This window comes from Dromiciops gliroides, chromosome 1 (assembly GCF_019393635.1).
Source record: "Dromiciops gliroides isolate mDroGli1 chromosome 1, mDroGli1.pri, whole genome shotgun sequence".
NCBI lineage: Eukaryota > Metazoa > Chordata > Mammalia > Microbiotheria > Microbiotheriidae > Dromiciops > Dromiciops gliroides.
The window spans coordinates 395102646-395121974 of NC_057861.1; the positions used below are offsets into that span (position 1 = coordinate 395102646).

At 37.5% G+C, this 19329-nt stretch overlaps 1 protein-coding gene and 1 long non-coding RNA gene across 3 annotated transcripts in view; one reads left to right on the top strand and one right to left on the bottom strand.

The window, feature by feature from the left end:
- Positions 1–13523, bottom strand: part of LOC122742681 — a 68885-nt gene extending 55362 nt beyond the window's left edge. The window contains exon 1 of the long non-coding RNA XR_006354947.1: positions 13417–13523. This is a non-coding gene — a long non-coding RNA (uncharacterized LOC122742681). The remainder of the gene's footprint in view (positions 1–13416) is intronic.
- Positions 1–19329, top strand: part of PDE4D (phosphodiesterase 4D) — a 1961234-nt gene that overhangs the window by 809262 nt on the left and 1132643 nt on the right. The window contains exon 6 of one of the 2 annotated variants that reach the window (XM_043987008.1): positions 13466–14694. In XM_043987008.1, the coding sequence (XP_043842943.1) occupies positions 14162–14694 (533 nt within the window). In that variant the 5' untranslated portion in view covers positions 13466–14161. Of the gene's footprint in view, positions 1–13465; positions 14695–19329 lie in introns of those variants that run through there. The other variant, XM_043987016.1, reaches the window with a different exon arrangement.

Consider the following 19329-nt stretch of genomic DNA (forward strand, 5'->3'; position numbering starts at 1 on the left):
GAACGGGGTCATGTTACATTCACTAAAACTTGTTTTATGATTTTAACTAAAAGTTAGGGGATAGGTGGCATCTAGGTGGTGCAGTGGATAAAGCACTGGCCCTGGATTCAGGAGGACCTGAGTTCAAATCCGGCCTTAGACACTTGATACTTACTAGCTGTGTGACCCTGGGCAAGTCACTTTACCCTCATTGCCCCATTTTTTAAAAAAGCAGCCAGGGGATACTAGACACATGCCAACTAATATATTCAGATGGCAAATGAAGGAGAAGATGGAGGAAAAAGTGGAAGCCAGAGATGCCTCAAATAAACTTTGGAACTTCACAGTTTTACGTCTTTTGACTTTTTTGTCATTCGTGTTTAGATGAGAAACCTTTGGCCAAGTAATTTCATATCTATTGAAAGACTATAAACATATCTTATGGAAAATGGTGCTCCTTCAGCCTTCTTAGCTCCTTGATCTCTTCAATAGCTGTGAGAGAGGAGAGTAAGAGACATATTTCTGCTGCCTTCTGGTTCCTGTCTTGCCCTACCACAGAAGGTCACCAACTACACACACACACACACACACACACACACACACTTTAATCTATAAAAGAGTTAAAATATTTTATATTTCAAATAATTTGAGAGCTAGGTGGCACAGTGGATAGAGCACCATCCTTGGAGTCAGAAAGTCCTGAGTTCAAATCCAGCCTCAGCCTCAGACACTTGCCACTTACTAGCTGTGTGACCCTGGGCAAGTCACTTAACCCCAATTATGTCACCACAACCCCCTCCAAAAAAAGACCAGATGGGTCACTATTGTCTGGGGGCAGCTAGGTGGTGCAGTAGGTTAAGTACCGGCCCTGGATTCAGGAGGACCTGAGTTCAAATTCAGCCTCAGACACTTGATACTTACTAGCAGTGTGCAAGTCACTGAACCCTCATTATCCTGCCCTCCCCAAAATGCTAGAACTATGGGTGTGAAATACCATATATGCTCAAATAATTTATTATTTTTATTATTCATTTTATTATTATAGTTATTATGCTCAATATTTTAGTAGTAGCCCTGTGAAAGGTCTACAATCACTTAATCTCTCTGTACTTCAGTTCTTTATATGTAAAATAAAAGGATTGTATTAGATGGCCTTCAAGTTCTCTTCCAGCTCTAAATCTATGATTCCATCGTCTATTACATTTTTTTTTCTTTGTGCAGGGCAATGGGAGTTAAGTGACTTGCCCAGGGTCACACAGCTAGTAAGTGTCAAGTGTCTGGGGCTGGATTTGAACTCAGGTACTCCTGAATCCAGGGCCGGTGCTTTATCTACTGTGCCACCTAGCTGCCCCTTGTCTATTACTTTTAAAGCCTTTGTCAATAGGGACCCCTTTTTGCCTTTCCATTTTTTTTTAAGTGGTGGGATTCAAACATAGGCTATTTGATTTGAGTTCAAGGCTTTTGTTACCTTGCCATGCTGTCTTTTTTTTTTTTTAGTTTTGAGGTTTTTAAACTTTTTTTTTGGTAGGGCAATGAGGGTTAAGTGACTTGCCCAGGGTCACACAGCTAGTAAGTGTCATGCGCTGAGGCCGGATTTGAACTCAGGTCCTCCTGAATCCAGGGCTGGTGCTTTGTCCACTGTGCCACCTAGCTGCCCCATGCCTTTCCAGTTATCTTACACCTTACTCCCCTTCACATACTCTTCAATTCAGTGATACTGGCCTCTTTGGCTATACCTGGACAGGTCACTCTTCTAAATTTTCTGTGTTTTCACACAGAAAAGCCTATGCTTAGAACACTCTACCTTTTCATTCTCACCTCCTAAGTTCTACCTTCTGCAAGAAGCCTTTGCCAGGCCTCCTTAATATTAGTGCCTTCTTTCCAACTTTTTATTGTTCAATTGTTTCAGTTATATTCAACTATTTGTGACCCCATTTGGGGTTTTCTTGGGAAAGATACTAGAGTGGTTTGCCATTTCCTTCTGCTGTTCATTTTACAAATGAGGAAATTAGGGCAAACAGGGTTAAGTTATTTGCCCAGGGTCACACAGCTAGTAAGTGTCTGAGGCTGAATTTGAACTCAGAAGATGATTCTTCCTGACTCCAAGCCCAGCACTGAGACTAACATCCTCCCCTACCAATTTATCCCATATATGTTTTGTTTATACATAATTTCATGCCTGTTGTCTTTCCCATTAGAATGTGAGTTTTTTGAGGGCTGGGACTATTCTTTGCCTTACTTTGTATCCCTAGTGCTTAACATAGTGCCTGCCACATATTAGATGCTTAATAAATGCTAGTTGATTGACTGACTATGGGGCTGCTCTTTTTCTTTACATAAGTAGAGTATGAGAGAATATTGCCTAATACATGGTCTATAGGGCTTAGATTCAGGAATATCTGAATTCATGTGTAATGTATCACATATGACTGTAGCAAATCATTTAACCCATATGCCTCAAGCAGCTGCCTAGAACTTAAGTCACAGGTGGGTTGCAATTGTAATTAGCAGAAGGAATTCTCCTATAGGGAGTTCCTTACAATGATGAAATCATAGAACCCTTTGTACAAGAATAGTATGTATTATGTGTCCCAGTTATATCCTGTCCCATATGTATGTCAGACAGAGTTTGGAGAAGCTCTTTACCAGATCAATTGACAAGTTATGAATTTCTCAGCCACAACAATAGAAAAAGACCACCTACTAAAGCATAGTTTGAGAGGGCTGGGCATACAGTGTGTGTCAGTGAGGTACAGTGAGTTTATCTCTCCCCTAGGGGAGGAAGATGGAGCTGGTTTGTGATTTCAATGAAGAAACTCCCTTTCCCATAGCAGGTCAGTATCTGCTCTACTACCTATTCTAATATCCCTGCTATGATAATTCCTAACTTAAAGGGTCTGACAAAATTATACATTCCTGAAGTATTTTTTTCAAGAAACAATCACATAGTACCAAATAAACTTTTGGAACAAAAAGTTCCATACATAGAACCAGTAGGGTGCTAGTTAAGGTACAGTTGTGTGGGAAGCTGACAAAATACCAGTGATGAGGCAACATGTGGTCCCAGAAAAGTTATTCAACATACCAGAAAGAAATATGTTTTACAAACAAAGTGGAGACAAAGGTAAGGAAAAGAATGGAACTGGGCCCAGCATTAATATACTACTTCTTCCAATCCTATGATTTGCTCTCTTCTTTGTCAAAATGCCCTATAGGCATGCTCAACATAACATGCCTCTGTTAAGTACCTACTGCATGCCAGATACTTTGCTAAGTATCTAGGTATCATAGTATATAAAGGTGAAAGAGATATGGTCTCTACTTTCATAGAGTTTATAATCTATTCAGAGAAAGAAAACAAGCACATACAAATAATTTTATATAGCTCTCACACAAAATAGAATACAGTAAGTATAAAAGGGAGAGTCCCTTAGTTATTAGTCAAGTATTATGTCCATAGTTCTGCCCTAGGTTTTGGGAGTTATATCAGTCCTTCAAACTCTTAATCTTTTTTTTTAATAGGGAAATGGTGTCTTCCTTGAATTTATTTTAAACAATCTTTATCTTTATGGATATGAAGTAGCCAAAGCTAAGCCTAGTAAGTTTGGATGAATTTATATGCGTGCATATACAAGTGTATGTGTTTCTGTGTGGGTTTAATGTGTGTGTATATGTGTGTATACACATATTTAGGATCTGTATATTAAAAATTATCCTTTTGCCAGGAAAATTTGTACACCACCCTTCAATCCAAATTTTAATAGTGTTAAATGCATTGGGTTTAACCAAGTTTCCCCAAACTATGTAATCCTGTATTCCTAAACTGAGTACTGAGATTATAATTATGGGAGGGATTGTCAGTCCTGTTGAACATCTGGTTAGAATTTAGGTAATTAGTCCAAGTGGTTGAATGATTTGTCAGCCACAGGATGAAAGGACAGTCTAGATGGGTACTTGACACACTTGTTAAGATCTTCTGAAGAGCTCAGTGGAAACAAATAAAGTTTTCTTTATTTTTGCAAGACAGTCAGTGTAGTACATCCTAAGGTCAGGAAGACCTGGTCAGCACTGTCTCTAATGCATATAGACTCTGTGATCTTGGGCAAGTCACTTAACCCCTTGGTGTTGTAGAAAGCTTTCTGAGACTATAAGATGCAGAGAAGGTGCCAACCTCTATTGGTAGGAGTTTCCTCACTCGAGACCCATTTCAGTGAAAACATAAACCTAGTCCCTATTGCCCATGCATGTTTGGCTAAGTGCCTGGCACTTAGTAAAGTAGGCACTTAAAATGCTTTTAGATTGATTGATTTGTGAAGAAAATATCTTGGTTTCTGTGCACTTAGCTAGAAGGGGGGCAATTATTCAGTGATTGTAAATCATGGCTCTTCAGTTTAAATTATAAGAATAGTATCATTCACAAGATAGAAAAAAATTAATATCCTTCCCTCACTCCTCAGATGACAACTATAATGATTACAAGAAATGAAGTGCCCTAATCACAGTGATAACTTTGTAAGAATTGGGGGTGGGTGGGTGTTGATCAAACTATGAGTTCAAGCTTTTCTTGTCATTGAGTCATTTCAGTTGTGTCTATCTTGTTGTGGCCCCATTTGGGATTTTCTTAGAAAAAGACCACAGTGGTTTGCTATTTCCCTCTCCAACTCATGTTTTACAGATGAGAACCTGAGGATTAAATGACTTGCCCAGGGTGACACAGCTAGTAAGTGTCTAAGGCCAGATTTGAACTCATGGAGATGTCTTCCTGATTCAAAGTCCAATGCTCTATCCATCGTACCACCTAAATGTCTAGAAATGCTATAAAAATGCTAGTCACTATCATTATTATTGTCATCGTCAATGTTGTCGCCATCATCATCATTCCCACATATCAGGCAGTTTACCAAGTGCTGAGGATAGAAAGGAATGACAGCCTCTGTTCTCAAGGACTTTATCTCTAATATTTCATTTTTCCAGCAAGCATTCTTTTCTATGAAACAATCTTTTCATTATGTACTACAATAGACACACAAACACATACACACACCATTTTTCAGTTCACAAGAAAACACAAATAGTTCTTTGGGATTTGTATTAGCAAGCAGGAAGAGTTCTTAACCCTTTTGTGTCATGGATTCTGTTGGTAATCTGGTGAAATTTAGGGACTACTCAGAATGTTTTTAATGCCTAAAATCAAATTCATAGATTTGCTAAGGAAACAAATTATATTGAAATAAAGATGGAACTTTCCTCAACCAAATTGATGCATCACTCTTCTGAAATCTGTCAAATCACTCTTGAGGGTGCCCCAGTTTAAGAATTCCTAATCTCAAAATAATGAACTTAATCCCTAGTTTGAGGGAGAACAACATCCCCTGAGGGAAGATGGGAGAAAGGTTCTTTACTCTCTTTAGTAAAACTTCACATGTAATTTAGTTGATATTAGACTTTAGTAGAGCATTGTTGCTCTGCAGTTGGTCTCTCTCAAAGAAAGGTATATCTCTCAGAGGAATTTTGACTAACACATTTTTAGCACAAAAGAAAAAGGCTTTGTTTAACTAGGTTTGCTAATCTTTAAATTAACACCCTCTCTAGCTCCTTTTGTAACAGCTTCTTGGCCCCCTATAGAATTGCCCCCAAGCTATGGATGGCTCTCTTTGTGACTCATGAATTACTTAGTAGAGTAGGAGGGCTGTTTTATTTCAGTATTTCCAATAAAAGAGCAGAGGAATTCCACCCTCTGTCCAGTGGGTCTGAGAACAAGGCAGGATGTTCTGAGGTTCCTTTCTAAAAGCTTTATTCAGCTCTCCCCCTTATTAAATGCTTACTTCATCCTGAAAGTCATCTTGGTTGGCCTCCAAGCCAGAAAGATCTGGGTTCAGGTTCTGTCTCAGATACATAGTAAGAGCATGAAAGTGAGTTAAGAAAATTGTGGTAAGAAAAGATAATCTACGTCTGACACAATTCGGTGGGTTTCGAATTGACTGAGTAGAGGGATCCAAAAATTGCTAATTAATGGATTTAAAGAGATGCTTGATGTAAAGTGCAGTAGTTTTGAAGTCAAAAGACCTGGTTCAGCTGGATTTTAATATTGACTTTGTTACTTCAAGTAAATTAATCAACAAGCATTTCTTAAGTACTTACTTTGTGCCAGGCACAGTGCTAAGCACTAGACATGCAAATACAAAGAAAGAAACAATCAGTGCTCTTGAGCAGCTTGTATTCTAAATACTTATAAACATGTTATATGATCTGAGGACACTTTTCTGAACAATAGTTTCCTCATCTGTGAAAGGGGAATAGCAATAGATGATTTATTTCTAAGACTCTTCCAGATCTAAATCTAATCAGCCTAAGTGACACCTTCTGTAGGAAGCCTTTCCATGTCCCTTAACTACTAGATCCTTCCTTTTTTAAAAATTAAATTTTATTTTATTTTCATTTCTGAATTATTTCTTCTCACTTCCCTCCATTAAGAAACAAGAAAAATGAAACCTGTTAAAAATATATTAGGTGATATTAAAAAGTTCCTGCATTTACCATTAAAAAAAAAAAAGGAAAGAAAGAAAAGAAAAATGCATCAGACTGCATTCAGAGTCCATCAACTCTTCATCTGGAGGTGAATAATATGTTTCATCATTAGTCCTTTGGAATTGTGGTTTGATTATTTTATTGATTAGAGTGACTTAGTCTTTCAAGGTTGATTATCTTTATAACATTATTCTTGTTATATAAATCATTTCCCTGGTTCTATTCATTTCACTTTGTATCAGTTGATTAACACAAGTCTTCACAGCTTTTTGAAACTATCTCCATCATTTCTTATACCACAATTGTATTTCATTGCATTCATATAACATGACTTGTTTTACCATTTTCCAATGATAGACATTTCCTCAGTTTCTAATCCTTTACTACCACAAAAAGAGCTTTTGTAATTTTGTGTGTGTGTGTATATGTCCTTTTCCTCTTTTTCAAAAATCTCTTTGGAGTATAGATATGGTAATGGCATTTCTTAGTCATAGAGTTCATTCAATTGTGTAGTTTTTAGGGCATAGTTCCAAAATACTTCCAAGAATTCTTGGTTTGACCATTTCACAGCTCCAACAACAATCTATAAGGATCCCTGTATTACCATAGCTCCTCTAGTGTTTGTTTTCCTTTTTTGTCAACTTAGCTAACCATATGAGAGTGAACTAGTACTTGAGAAATGTTTTGCATTGTATTTCTTTAATTATTAGTGATTTAGAGAGTATTTTTTAAATATAGCTTCCTCTTAAAAGTTACTGTTGGGGCAGCTAGATTCAAGAGGACCTGAGTTCAAATCCGGCCTCAGACACCTGACACTTACTAGCTGTGTGAGCCTGGGCAAGTCACTTAACCCCAACTGCCTCACAAAAACAAACAAACAAAAACCAACAACAACAAAAAGTTACTGTTCATATCTTTTGATCATTAACCAATGAGGGAATGGTAGAGCCTTCCCTTCTAAGGGGAAGCTATTTCTTCTAATCTGTATGTATCCTGTATATATTTAATTATCTACATGTTCTCTACTCAATTAGAAATGTAATCACTTTGAAGGCAGGGACTATTTGACTTTATGTGTATCTCTAGCACTTAGCTTGGTGAGCACTTAATACATGCTTGCTACTTGATAAATCTGTCATCTTAGAGAGACATCTTTAGAAGTGCCACATGGCTCAGTCCTTGGCCCAGTTCCATTCAGCATGTTTATTAATGAAATTGATAAGGGCATATTTTCTAAATTTTTACATGTCATGGAATTCAGAAGGAAAGCTAACTTATGGAATGACAGAGCCAGGATCTACCAAGATCTTAACAAGTTTAAATGGTGGGACTACAGGTAAAAGATTAAATAGATGAAGTCTAATATTAGGACTAAAAACATCTTCATAAGGATAAGATCTGGAAATGTGGTTATAAAATAGTTTACATGAAGTTGGTATCAGGGTTCTCATGGCCTCTAAGATTCATACAAGTCAACCATGTGACATAGTGTCTCCTCCCCCAACCAAAAAGAATAAAATAACCAATCAATACTTTGTTTGCCAGTAAGGGAGGTGTTATGACCCTACTGTAGTCTGCTCTTCTCAGATTACATCTGGAGAATTGTGTCTATCTACTTGGGTTCCACATTTTATGAGGGATACTGATAGGTTGTAAGATGTCCAGAGAAAGGAATCCAGGATGATGAAGTGATTCAGAATTATGGCATATAAAATTTGGTTGAAGGAATTGATCAAGTTTAGCTTGGAGAAGTCTTAAGAAAGACATATGATAAGTCTCCAAATAAAAGAAGGAATGACTTATAGAATGTCTGAGCATTCTGTTCCTAGAAAATTCATGACCAATCTGAGGGAGTCATAAAGAATCTGACTTAGACTCAACATAAAAAAAAAAGTTATGGCAATTAAAGCTATAGAAAAATGAAGCAAACTGCTCTATGGTATTAGGGGAAAGGGAGCTGCACATTGGGAGTAAAGTTTTAGATGGAATTTAAGTGATATTCATGATTTTGGTGGGGGCTAAACTAGATCTCTCGCATGAGACTAATCAACTATAAAGAATTTATTAAGTACTTACTATGTGCCAGGCACTATTTAAAGCATTAGTGATACAAAGACAAAAATGAAATTCTCTACCCTCATTGAGCTTCCATTCAATCACAGGAAAAATTTTCACTTATATAAGGATATGCAAAATATTTACAAGAGAAATATAGCCTGTTTTGGAAAGGAAGGAATTAGCAACTGGAGAAATCTGGAAAGCTGAATCTAGAAATTGGTGCTTGAGCTGGGGTTTGAAAGAAATTAAGAATACCTAGAAGTCTCCTTAATCTATAAGTTTATAGAGGAGGCAGTACAATGTATTGGAAAGAGTATTGATGTTGTTGTCATGGTACCTGAGTTTGAATTCTGGCTCTGTCATTTACTACCTATGTAATGGTGGACCTCAATGGACCTCAGTTTACCTAAGTATAAACGGAGACCACCCCAGACTAAATGATCTCTAGATCCCTTCCAAATCTAGGTCTGTGATGATCCTGTGAGCTCCTATAAAACTTAAATATCATAAGAAATGAATGTAAGAAAGGAAATGCTATATGAAAGATAATTTAATGTGAATCTAGCATTCAAAAAGCAAATATAGAGCTCAAAAAAAGAAAATTTCAAATTAACTCTTTTTCCTCAATTTTCCAGGAATTTAAACTTTTTCTAACTGGACTTAAAAGTTCTGATTAACAACTGGGGCTATTGGACAGTGAGCCTGTGTAGGTCCCCTGCACTCATGGAAGGTAATTGTTATAAAACATAACTAAAATTAATTCTTAAGTTATATTACATTAAGTGAACCTAGAACAGTAAAAAGGGAATTATTAGTAAATTTCTTAAATAAATAAGACTTCTTGGCTCTATATAATACTATTGCCTAATAGAAAATTACAATATGAGATTTCAGAGCTAGAAATCTAAGAAATCAGGGCAGCTAGGTGGCACAGTGGATAGGGCACTGACCCTGGATTGAGGAGGACCTAATTTCAGACCAGCCTCAGACACTTGACACTTACTAGCTGTGTTTCCCTGGGCAAGACACTTAACCCTCATTGCCCCACAAAAAAAAAAAAAAAATCTAAGAAATCATCTAGACCAACCCCCTCATTTTGAAGATGAGGGAAAGAGAAGTTCTAAGAGTTTGAGTTGTCCAGGGACTCAAAATTGTTAAGTGGAAGAGCCAGGATTTGAATCTATATCTCCTGACATTAAAATTATTGCTCTTTCTACTAGAGAAGATTCTCCATTGGTGATGGAGGGTCATTATGTATAACAGAATGCTAAGCAGTAAATGGTCCTTTCATATATTCCTCTGTAATAAATATATAGTTTTACAATTATATAGTTACATATTCTTTATGTTTTCTTATGCATTTATCTCTTTTTATCTTCACAAGAATTCTTTGAACTAGAAGTATTAATATCTTCACTTTGCAGATGAGAAACTGAAATGTAGAGAAACACTCTGTTGCCAAAGACATAAATGAAATCCAAGCATTCCAGTCCATCATATGGACATTTCTATTGGTACAGATATCTGGCTTATTATAAGAAAACATATGACTGACTGATTTTTCCGTAGGTTTACTGGCTATACAGCATCATATTTTCAGAACCTGGTGAACATGAACATAACTCATCTAGTCAAGTACATGTAGAAAGGCTTGTGCATTTCAATCTTCTTCAAATAATTGAATGTAGGGGAAAAACACTATAACAGCAATAAACTATTATTTAAGTCTCTAACCTTTGTGAAAATTATGAATATTTTCTTCCCAACTTTTAATTGGCAGTCATTTCTATCAGAAACTGTCATCTCAGGTGGTGATAATTTATTCCCTTGTTAAAAGTCCTAACACAAAACCCAGTGATTGAATCCCTAGGTCCAAATTGAGGTATATTTATAAGTTTGGGTGTTTGCTTAAAAGCCAACTGAGATAAATACATACTGCAGTTATACACACACATGTACATATATACAAATATATATATATATATATCAATAGAGATGAGCATATATAGAGACACACATGTATATACACATAGATGCTTTAGACTCAAGTTGTGTAAATGATGTTTTAATCCAGACATGAGACATTCCTATATATGTCATCTTTTGCCTTCACTCTACCATCTGAGCCTGTTAAGATTCTGTATCCTGATTATCATCCAATATATTAGTGTCTCCTCCTTGTTAAATAGAACTGGACAAAGAACCATACTGTGTAATACTCCACTGTGTATACACATATGTATATACATACACACACACATATATATATAATATAATATTATTTCCATATATACATAAAATATACACGTTAATGTAACCAAGGCCAGTTGCTACATAATAAACTCATTATTTGATTTTGCATAGATGCAAACAAACAGAAAAAATGGTTGTCCTACTGAATTTTTCACTTCTCAGTTGATTGTTATTGTTTTGACACTGTCTCAGAGGACTTTAGTTACTGAGACTGTACTCAATTACTTTCACACATATGTCTTACTGGTATGTTCCTACACGATGGCAAACTAAAAGGTTAATTTAATGAAAAAAATCAAATATTTAATTTGCCATTCAGGCACCATTGTATAAGGGAAGAGGTGCTGGCTTTGTACACAGATGATATTATTTGTATATGGATCCCAGCTCTGACACTTCTTATCTGACATCAGAGAAATCATTTAACTTCTTCATACCTCATTTTCTTGTCTGTAAAATGAGAGGAACTGACTAGATGACCTCTAACATCCCTTATAACTCTGTATCTATGATCCTGTGTTTCTGTAACAGAAGAAAATTGGTGGTATTTTTCATTCATTGGTTGTTTTCATTTCGCATACACACAGCAAAAATCAATTATGTCTTTTAAAATAATTATGGGATAGGTGAATGGAGCAGTCCTGAACGATATGAACTATCCCCTCAGTGTTATATTTACCTTTGGAATTCCAAGATACAAAATTAAAGTGAGTATTTTAAAACATAATATGAAGGAGTAAGGATATGCATATACATTTTTTTTCTGAAAAAATGGGTAGGGCAACCAATTTGAAATTCTACCTGGGAACAAAAGGAAAAGAAAAATGTAAAGGCTAGATGACCATTTATCTAGGAAGCTGGAGAGGGGATTCCAGGTATGGGTTAGATTAAATAACTGTTAAGGTCCCTTCCAAATAAATGAAAGAATCATTAACTATGAAGTCAGGATCTGATACATGAGTATGTTATTAAAGGAAAAAAGACCTTGTACCTGTGGAGTACCATGAAAAACTGGGAGCTAAAAAGAATATTGGATTTGTAGCTCAGGTTATTTTATTTAGAAATATCATATGGCCTAGAAAAGATGTTATTAGTATCTGAGAGGTTCAATTTTAGGGGACTTTTCAGAAATGTCACTGAAAGGATAGTTGTTGAGTATTTCATGGGAAAGAAAATAAATTAGAATTCTGTAACTAGTGAACCTATCTGAAATAGTCCCAAGTGTGATTATCAAAGGCTGAGTTTGAAGAGCATAGCTTCCTTTTTGCCTTCATATCTGAAAAGGAATGGAAAAATTATTTTGTCTTTAACCTAATTTATAGTCATAATTAAGGTGTGATGGGAAGGCAAGACTGGTCCACTCATGGGTGCCTTGAAATCTATGCAAAGCTGTAGAGAAGCCTAGGAATTTTGCCATGGCCTGCTAGCTCTGCCTTGCTACTCCCCAGAAATATCCCTTCTCTCAATTTTGTGCATTAAAGCTCATGGATTTACAGCTTCAGTGCCATAGGGGGAGTTAAAGGAAGGAAAATTTCTCTGCCACATAAAACCACAAGGGGATGCCAAATGTATCCCTACATTATTAAGACACAGGGGACAGTAAATTACTTATACATTTGGACACATTTTTTCTTAGGAAAAAAAGAGCAGTTAAATGTTTTTAATACTTGTCTGTGGCATAATGGCACTTAATCAGCACCTGCTGTGTGCAGAGAACTATGTATAGTAAGTCAGAGCTTTAGTCTTTTCCTCTAACAGGCCCAGGGTGCTTATGTACTGTGTGTAAAAGTGTATAAGAATTTTTAAATTAAAATTCTTTTTTGTAGTATCAGAGAATCATTCTCTCTTAAAATTATGGATATGGGCCATATGTTAAAAATAGGTAATGTTGACTCTATTAGTAAAGCCATATTATGATTTAGTAGTTAACAGAGAGCATATACCTATAAACATTACTGTAATATATTGTCATGAAAAGGTATGGGAAGTGTGGAAGATACTCAAAACTGAAGGTAGCTGGGTAGTTTTATTTTGAAACACCTGGATTTGTTTCTAAAAACAGGTCTAAGTGGAACAACACACATACACACACGAGTTTCGAATTTGAAGTTGTTGATATTATAAAAGTGTAATGAAATTTCAAGTATAAGTCTAATCCATCACTCTCCCCCCTCCCCCAAAACACTAAAAAGTAAACACATTTTTAAAACTTGGTAACAGTGCTCTGTTCTTCTGCTGGAGGTGGAAGAAAGGTAAATTGCAGTAAGGCATTTACAGTACAAACCACTGATAACCAGGGGTTTATAATGGAAAAGGTGTTCCAACCTTAACTCTGGCTGGGAGCTCAGAGGCGGCACTATAATTAAACCTCCTTGCCTTGATTCTCAGCCAGGATTACTCCCGGAGACCTTAATCATACAACCAGCAGAAGGGGAAGTAACCACCAGCTAGAGCAAGATTTTAAGCTGAGAACACTACTTTCTATCCTGCTATGGGAAAGCTTCAAAAAATACTTAATCATGTGTTAAAGGAAGAAACAGAGCTAACCCTGATATTGGGTCTTCACCTAGGGTCATTTTCTCTAAGACACACACATACCTTTCTGGGAAATATAGCCATCTTAAGCTTCTTTCCATTTGGAATCCAGGAATGGAGAACATTGGCAGACGCTAAGAACCAGCAAGAAATCACCAAATCGAATTTCTCCAAGCAGACTGAGCAAAACAGAGGTGAAGAGGAAATCTCCAGGGCGTGGGGGTGGTTGAGGGAGGGGGGGGGGGATGATTCTTAGGCTGGGAAAGGATCAGGAGGACAAGTCTTACTCCTGACTGGCTGAAGTGGTTTTAGAGAGACAAATAGCCTGGGCTAATGAGGTGGGAGCTGTCCAACTTTTCAGCAGCTCCTGAGCTCCGGGGCTTTCTGTGTTGTAGAGACTACTGGCAGCTAATGTTGGCGCTGCTGTTCCTGCTGCTTCAAATTGCTCCCGCTCTCAGAGCGGCAGCACCGCCTAAGGAAGGAAGGGGGAACCCTTAGGAAAAGAAGCACAGCTCCACACGCCCCAGTGTCTGACTTGGGGAATCCAGGAGCTTCACTCTGTCACCACTTCTTCGAATCTCCAGTCCCTTTTATAGTCTCTCCGGGCAGTGGAGACCTTCCTAGTGTTCCATCTTTTCAGAGGCTAGTTGTTCCAGTCTCTTGTGGTCTGCAGTGGGGAACTCAGCTTTTTTTCAGCCTCTTTGCTCAAGAAGCAGCAGGAGCAGCAGGAGCAGCGGACTCTCAGAGGAGCACCCAACAGCCAAGTCCTCCAGGCTTAGCAGAAGCAACCCGGAGACCAAGAGCAAGAATGGAGGCAGAGGGCAGCAGTGTGACGGCTCAGGCTGGCGGTGGCAGTGAGGGCAGCGATGGGACCGGTGGTGGGGCCACACTGAAAGCCCCGAAACATCTGTGGAGACATGAGCAGCACTATCAATACCAGCTCCGGCAGCATCAATTCCGCCTCTTGCACCCTCATCACCACCACCCTCCACCGCTGCCTGCATCCCAGTCCCAGTCCCAGTCCCAGTCTCAGTCCCAGTCCCAGCCCCAATCCCAAACCCAGACCCAGACCCAGTGTTCCTTGCAACAGCAGCAGCAGCCCCCTCCACCTCCACCACCTCCTCTGCCACCACCACCACCGCCGCCTCCCGGGGCCACTCGGGGCCGCTATGGGGGCAGCAGTGGCACCAGCAGGGTCAGGCACAGGGGCTATTCCGACACGGAGCGCTACTTGTACTGCAGAGCCATGGACCGAGCATCCTATGCTGTGGAGACAGGACACCGACCAGGCTTAAAAAAATCCAGAATGTCTTGGCCCTCATCCTTCCAGGGACTCAGACGGTGAGTTGGAATTTCCTCTGTATTTCAATGTCCCTGGAACCTCTTCCCTATTATCCACCTCCTCCCCCAAACAAGGTCCCCATGGAATGTTCTATGAGGTCCCTATCTATAGTTATAGCTGTTTACCCTGTACTCTTGAATGCTTTTCACAGAGAGGATGGGTAGTAGAAAGATGGATAGGTGACTAGCCAGAGAGGGGCTTGGAAAGTCTATCTTTTTAACTATGAATCTAGTGAGGATGTAGTTATGCTTAAAAAAAAACACTCCCTCAATAAGGATGTTTTAAAAATCTTATCTTTCCTCCCAATTTTCTGTTACCTACCCCCTTCTCCTAGCTCTCCTAGCTCTCCTCTGATCTGTCCTCTGGGTTAGAAAGAGCTGGGCTCCTCCCTAGAATAAATAGATCAGGAATTAGGGGGCAAGCAGGGATAGACCATGAGTTGGGGTCTCGAGACTGGCGGCGCTCAAGTGGTGGCAAGGAGGGGAAGAGACAAAACTGTTTGGAGTTACCTGCTTAGCCTGTTGAGTGAGGAAGGGGTGAGGGCCTTAGGGAAACGCATGCTCCAGTTGGAATTAAAGACCAGAGAACTAAACTCAAGTTTCTCTTTGACAAGTCAGAAAAGTGAATTGAATGGTGAAAGGAAGAATGAGACACGTGGGTGACTTAGAGAGTTAGAAGGAAATGCTCAGCAGTGCTCAGGAAATGATGGTTGTTTGGTTGGCCGGCTGCTGTGGCAATCACCCTGTTCGTGTTCAGGATGTGTGTGTGTGTGTGTGTGTGAGAGAGAGAGAGAGAGAGAGAGAGAGAGAGAGAGAGAGAGAGAGAGAGAGAGAGAGAGAAGAACACGCTAGTTTTAGAAGCAGACAAGATGTGGTTATTTGATTCTTATTCCTCTGGAAGAAAGTAAATTGATCTGAAAGAAGAGGAAAGGCATGTATATGCCAACAGAGTTGTAACAAGGCTATTTTTCCTTTTAAAGGAAGTGAACAATGTAAGGGAATTGTTAACTTGAAAGGTCACTGAACTCTTTGGGAGAAAATGGGTCGGTTTTCCTGACTTGGGTTTGGAGGTAGGAATAGGGAGTGGAGTGAAAAGTTCTCCACTTTTGAATATGATGACTTTTATTAGCAAAGCAAAAATCCTCTTCCTAATTCTTCATCCCAGACCTCAGGAAATTAATTATTTCTCACTTTCCCTGCAGCAGTCCAGATGGAGTCAATGGGCTGAATGGTCCAAATGCAGGTCTGGGGTGAAATATCAAATATGTAATTTGAATTGAGACTGGACACGGAAATGTGGAAAGCTCAGTCTAGTCTGTGCATCTGAATCTCAGATGTGCACTAGCTCAGATTTATTGGATGTTTGTAATACTGAGTGGATGTACGTAAATGTATACGTCCGTATAAATGTTGTTTACTCAGTAGATAACAGAATGTAGCCGAAAATCTGAGCTCGTGCGCCAACTCACCCGCACGCCCCCATACAAGCACGCGCGCACGCGCGCATACACACATACACACTCACACTCCCGCCCCTCCCCCTCCCTTCCAGGACACACACACATTCACACACTGAGCCTCCTTCAGGACATGTGACCTTGTTCGTGACGTCATTATGCCCCCTTGGTACTGAAAATTGTAGTGTACTCTTTTCTCCTATGCAGGAGTCCACCCAGATCAGTTTCCATTTGGAATATGAAAAGGTTTTAAGAAATTTTTTAACTAAAACAAAACTTTCACTTTTGCATTTGTAGTTGAAGAAACCTAAAAGGACCTTAATTTTATCTCTAGAGGTAGGAGCACTATTTACCTGGATGAGTGTTATGCTATGTAGGTCTTTATTGCTATCTTGAAGAATAGAGCCAGCTTTAAAAATCTAGAATAAAAGATTAAATGTCTTTGCCCCAAAATAGGAACTGTCTTTTTATTTGAATTGCACAGAAACTTAGTACACTAGTGTAGTGGAAAGCAGACTTTTATAGGGGGAAATCAGGTAAAACTGGTCATCAAAACCTAACTCTGAAAATTAACTATCTGGGTGACCATATACAAGTTCCTTATCTATAAAATAGGGATAATGTTACCAACCACTCAGGATAAGCATTATTTACCCTTTAAACTCTACATATGTGTGCACTGTAATTCAGTATGATTAAAAATTTAAACATTGACTGGCTTTGTATTTATTATTGGTTTCATTTTCAAAGAAGAGAGCAAACAAATTTGAGGCAAGCCCAAATAAAGCAGCATGTTAATTGAGATAAATAGTATGCCATTTTTAATATACAAATTCACTTTCCTTTTAATATAGGTTTTTATATAATAGCTGATTAATTAAAGATGTCTCTATTTCTGAAACTTCATAGCCAAGAAAAACTCAAGTCATATATTAATTTTTAGATGGAGGTGATACTATAGAACTCTGGCAATCACTGCTGTCCAAACTGAGCATCTGTGGGAATGAAAGGCTCCCTATCCATTATGTATTTTGCATATGTTCTCTACCAGTGCCTCTAATGCTTACTCTTCCCTGACTGTAAGAGAACAGAATAGCTTTAAATAAACAATTTTCTAAAATAAATGTTGCCAGGAAGTTCATAGAAATTGTGCTTATTAACAATCTCAGGAAATGCAAAAAACAAAACATAGAGTTTATCTTGATTGGTGCCTTAGAACATAAAATCCAAATTAACCTTAAACATTTGGAGACATTCAAGAAATGACAGGCAGTACAGCTTTGGAAAGCTTTGATAGCTCTTAACTTTCAGCATAATTCCCAGCTGGTACAACAGGGTTGTGCATTCTGTTAGAGTATGAATACCATTTAAAAATAATGTGCTTTTATAATTCATATATTTTAAAAAGTAACAGCATTTAAAGGAATCAGAGATGGTAGGACTCTTTCATCTTGTTTTCATTGACCTTCCAAGTAGACAAGAAAGACTATACTTTTATCAACATATATTTTAATTGCACTATTCAAATAGCAGGTTTCAGCTGTCTGTCAAATTAATGTCTCTGAAAATACCTCATGGATGGATGGGTTGATTCCCTATGGATGTTCATTTAAGAAAAAATTTTCCCTCATTTTTAAGCTGTACTCCATATAACCAGAGTAAAAAGAGAGCTGTTTTCAGTATTTGCAGAAATTATTGCTATCTCTTCTGAAAATATATCCATTTTGGTATGTGAAGCAAATTGATTACAAAGACATAATCTTGAATTCAAATACCAATATGGAAAATTTTACTTAAATTTGATAATTCTTATATATAGCATCCAACCTTCAGTTATACTCCATCAATACACACACACACACACACACACACACACACTATGGGAAATGAAGATATTTCAAGGAAATCTTATATTCAAAGTTATCTGTCTAAAAGGATAGGCCCCCAAATTTTAAGTTCAGCATGAATGTTTTTTTTAAATAAAATGTTGGTTAAATGACACTTATTTATGCCATTAAAATGTGAAAAAATCTGTTGGATTCCATGTTTTGGATTTAGATTATATTAAATAATCAGTTTGATAATTATTTCCTTAGAATTGATTAGACATTTAATGAGATTAACCAAATTAAATGGGTTGGGGGTTTTTCGGTTGTCTTATAGACAAGCTCTGAGTCTGATTTTCACTTTCCTCTTTATGACCACTTTTTACCCATGAAAAAATGGAGAAATATTTTTTATAACCCCTGGAGATTCATATTCTCAAGTATCAAATTAATGTTGGGAAACTAAACAAGACCAGTGATTCCCAAAATGTAACACTTCCTAGAGTTCCTTTTTAAATTTCTAGGTGAAGGAAATGTAAAACCAAGGAAGATGCCATTTGAGTTAGATCATTTAGGAGAGAAATTGTCTCATTTGTGTGAAGGATTATTTCCATGCACCAGATCCAATTTCCGTATCAATTTTTAAATATTTTCTTGATCACATATTTTTTAACTTTTTTAAGATGCCAAAGATAATTACAAAAAACTAATTAGATATCAATATTATTAAAATATCTAATTACTTGACATTTTATTCTATAGGATTCTGTCTTCATGTTGTCATAATTTTTCTAATGAGTTTTTTTTTTATTAAGGAACATATATGTAGCCTAGATCCAGATGTACACAGTGTCATGTATACACCATTTAAGAAAATATATTTCTTATTTTTATTTGCTACCTTTTTTCCCTTTTCTTTAAGTCTACTGCTTGGGTACTGAGAGAAAGGTATGATGGAAAGAGTATGAGTCTTGGAGACAGAAGACCTGTGAGTTGTAGTTCTGGCTGCAATACTCGTTTTGTGAACCTACACAAAGTGGTTCAGGAACTCTCTATACCTCTACTCCTGGGCATAATGATACTCACATTACCTGCCTTACTGAATGGTTTGGTGAAAAGCATACTGAAACCTGAAAGTGCTATAAAAATATTGTTGGGTACTAAGAGCCTCACTCAAAAGTTAAATTAAATTATAATTTTTATATATATTGCAAACCAATGTGAATTGGAGGCAGTTAAAATGTATACCTATTGTGTATTAGGTTGTTGTCATATTAGTAAATGTCCACAAGATTGAGTTAGTTACACATTCTGACATCTTATAAAGACAAATTTAATCAGCCAAATGAATA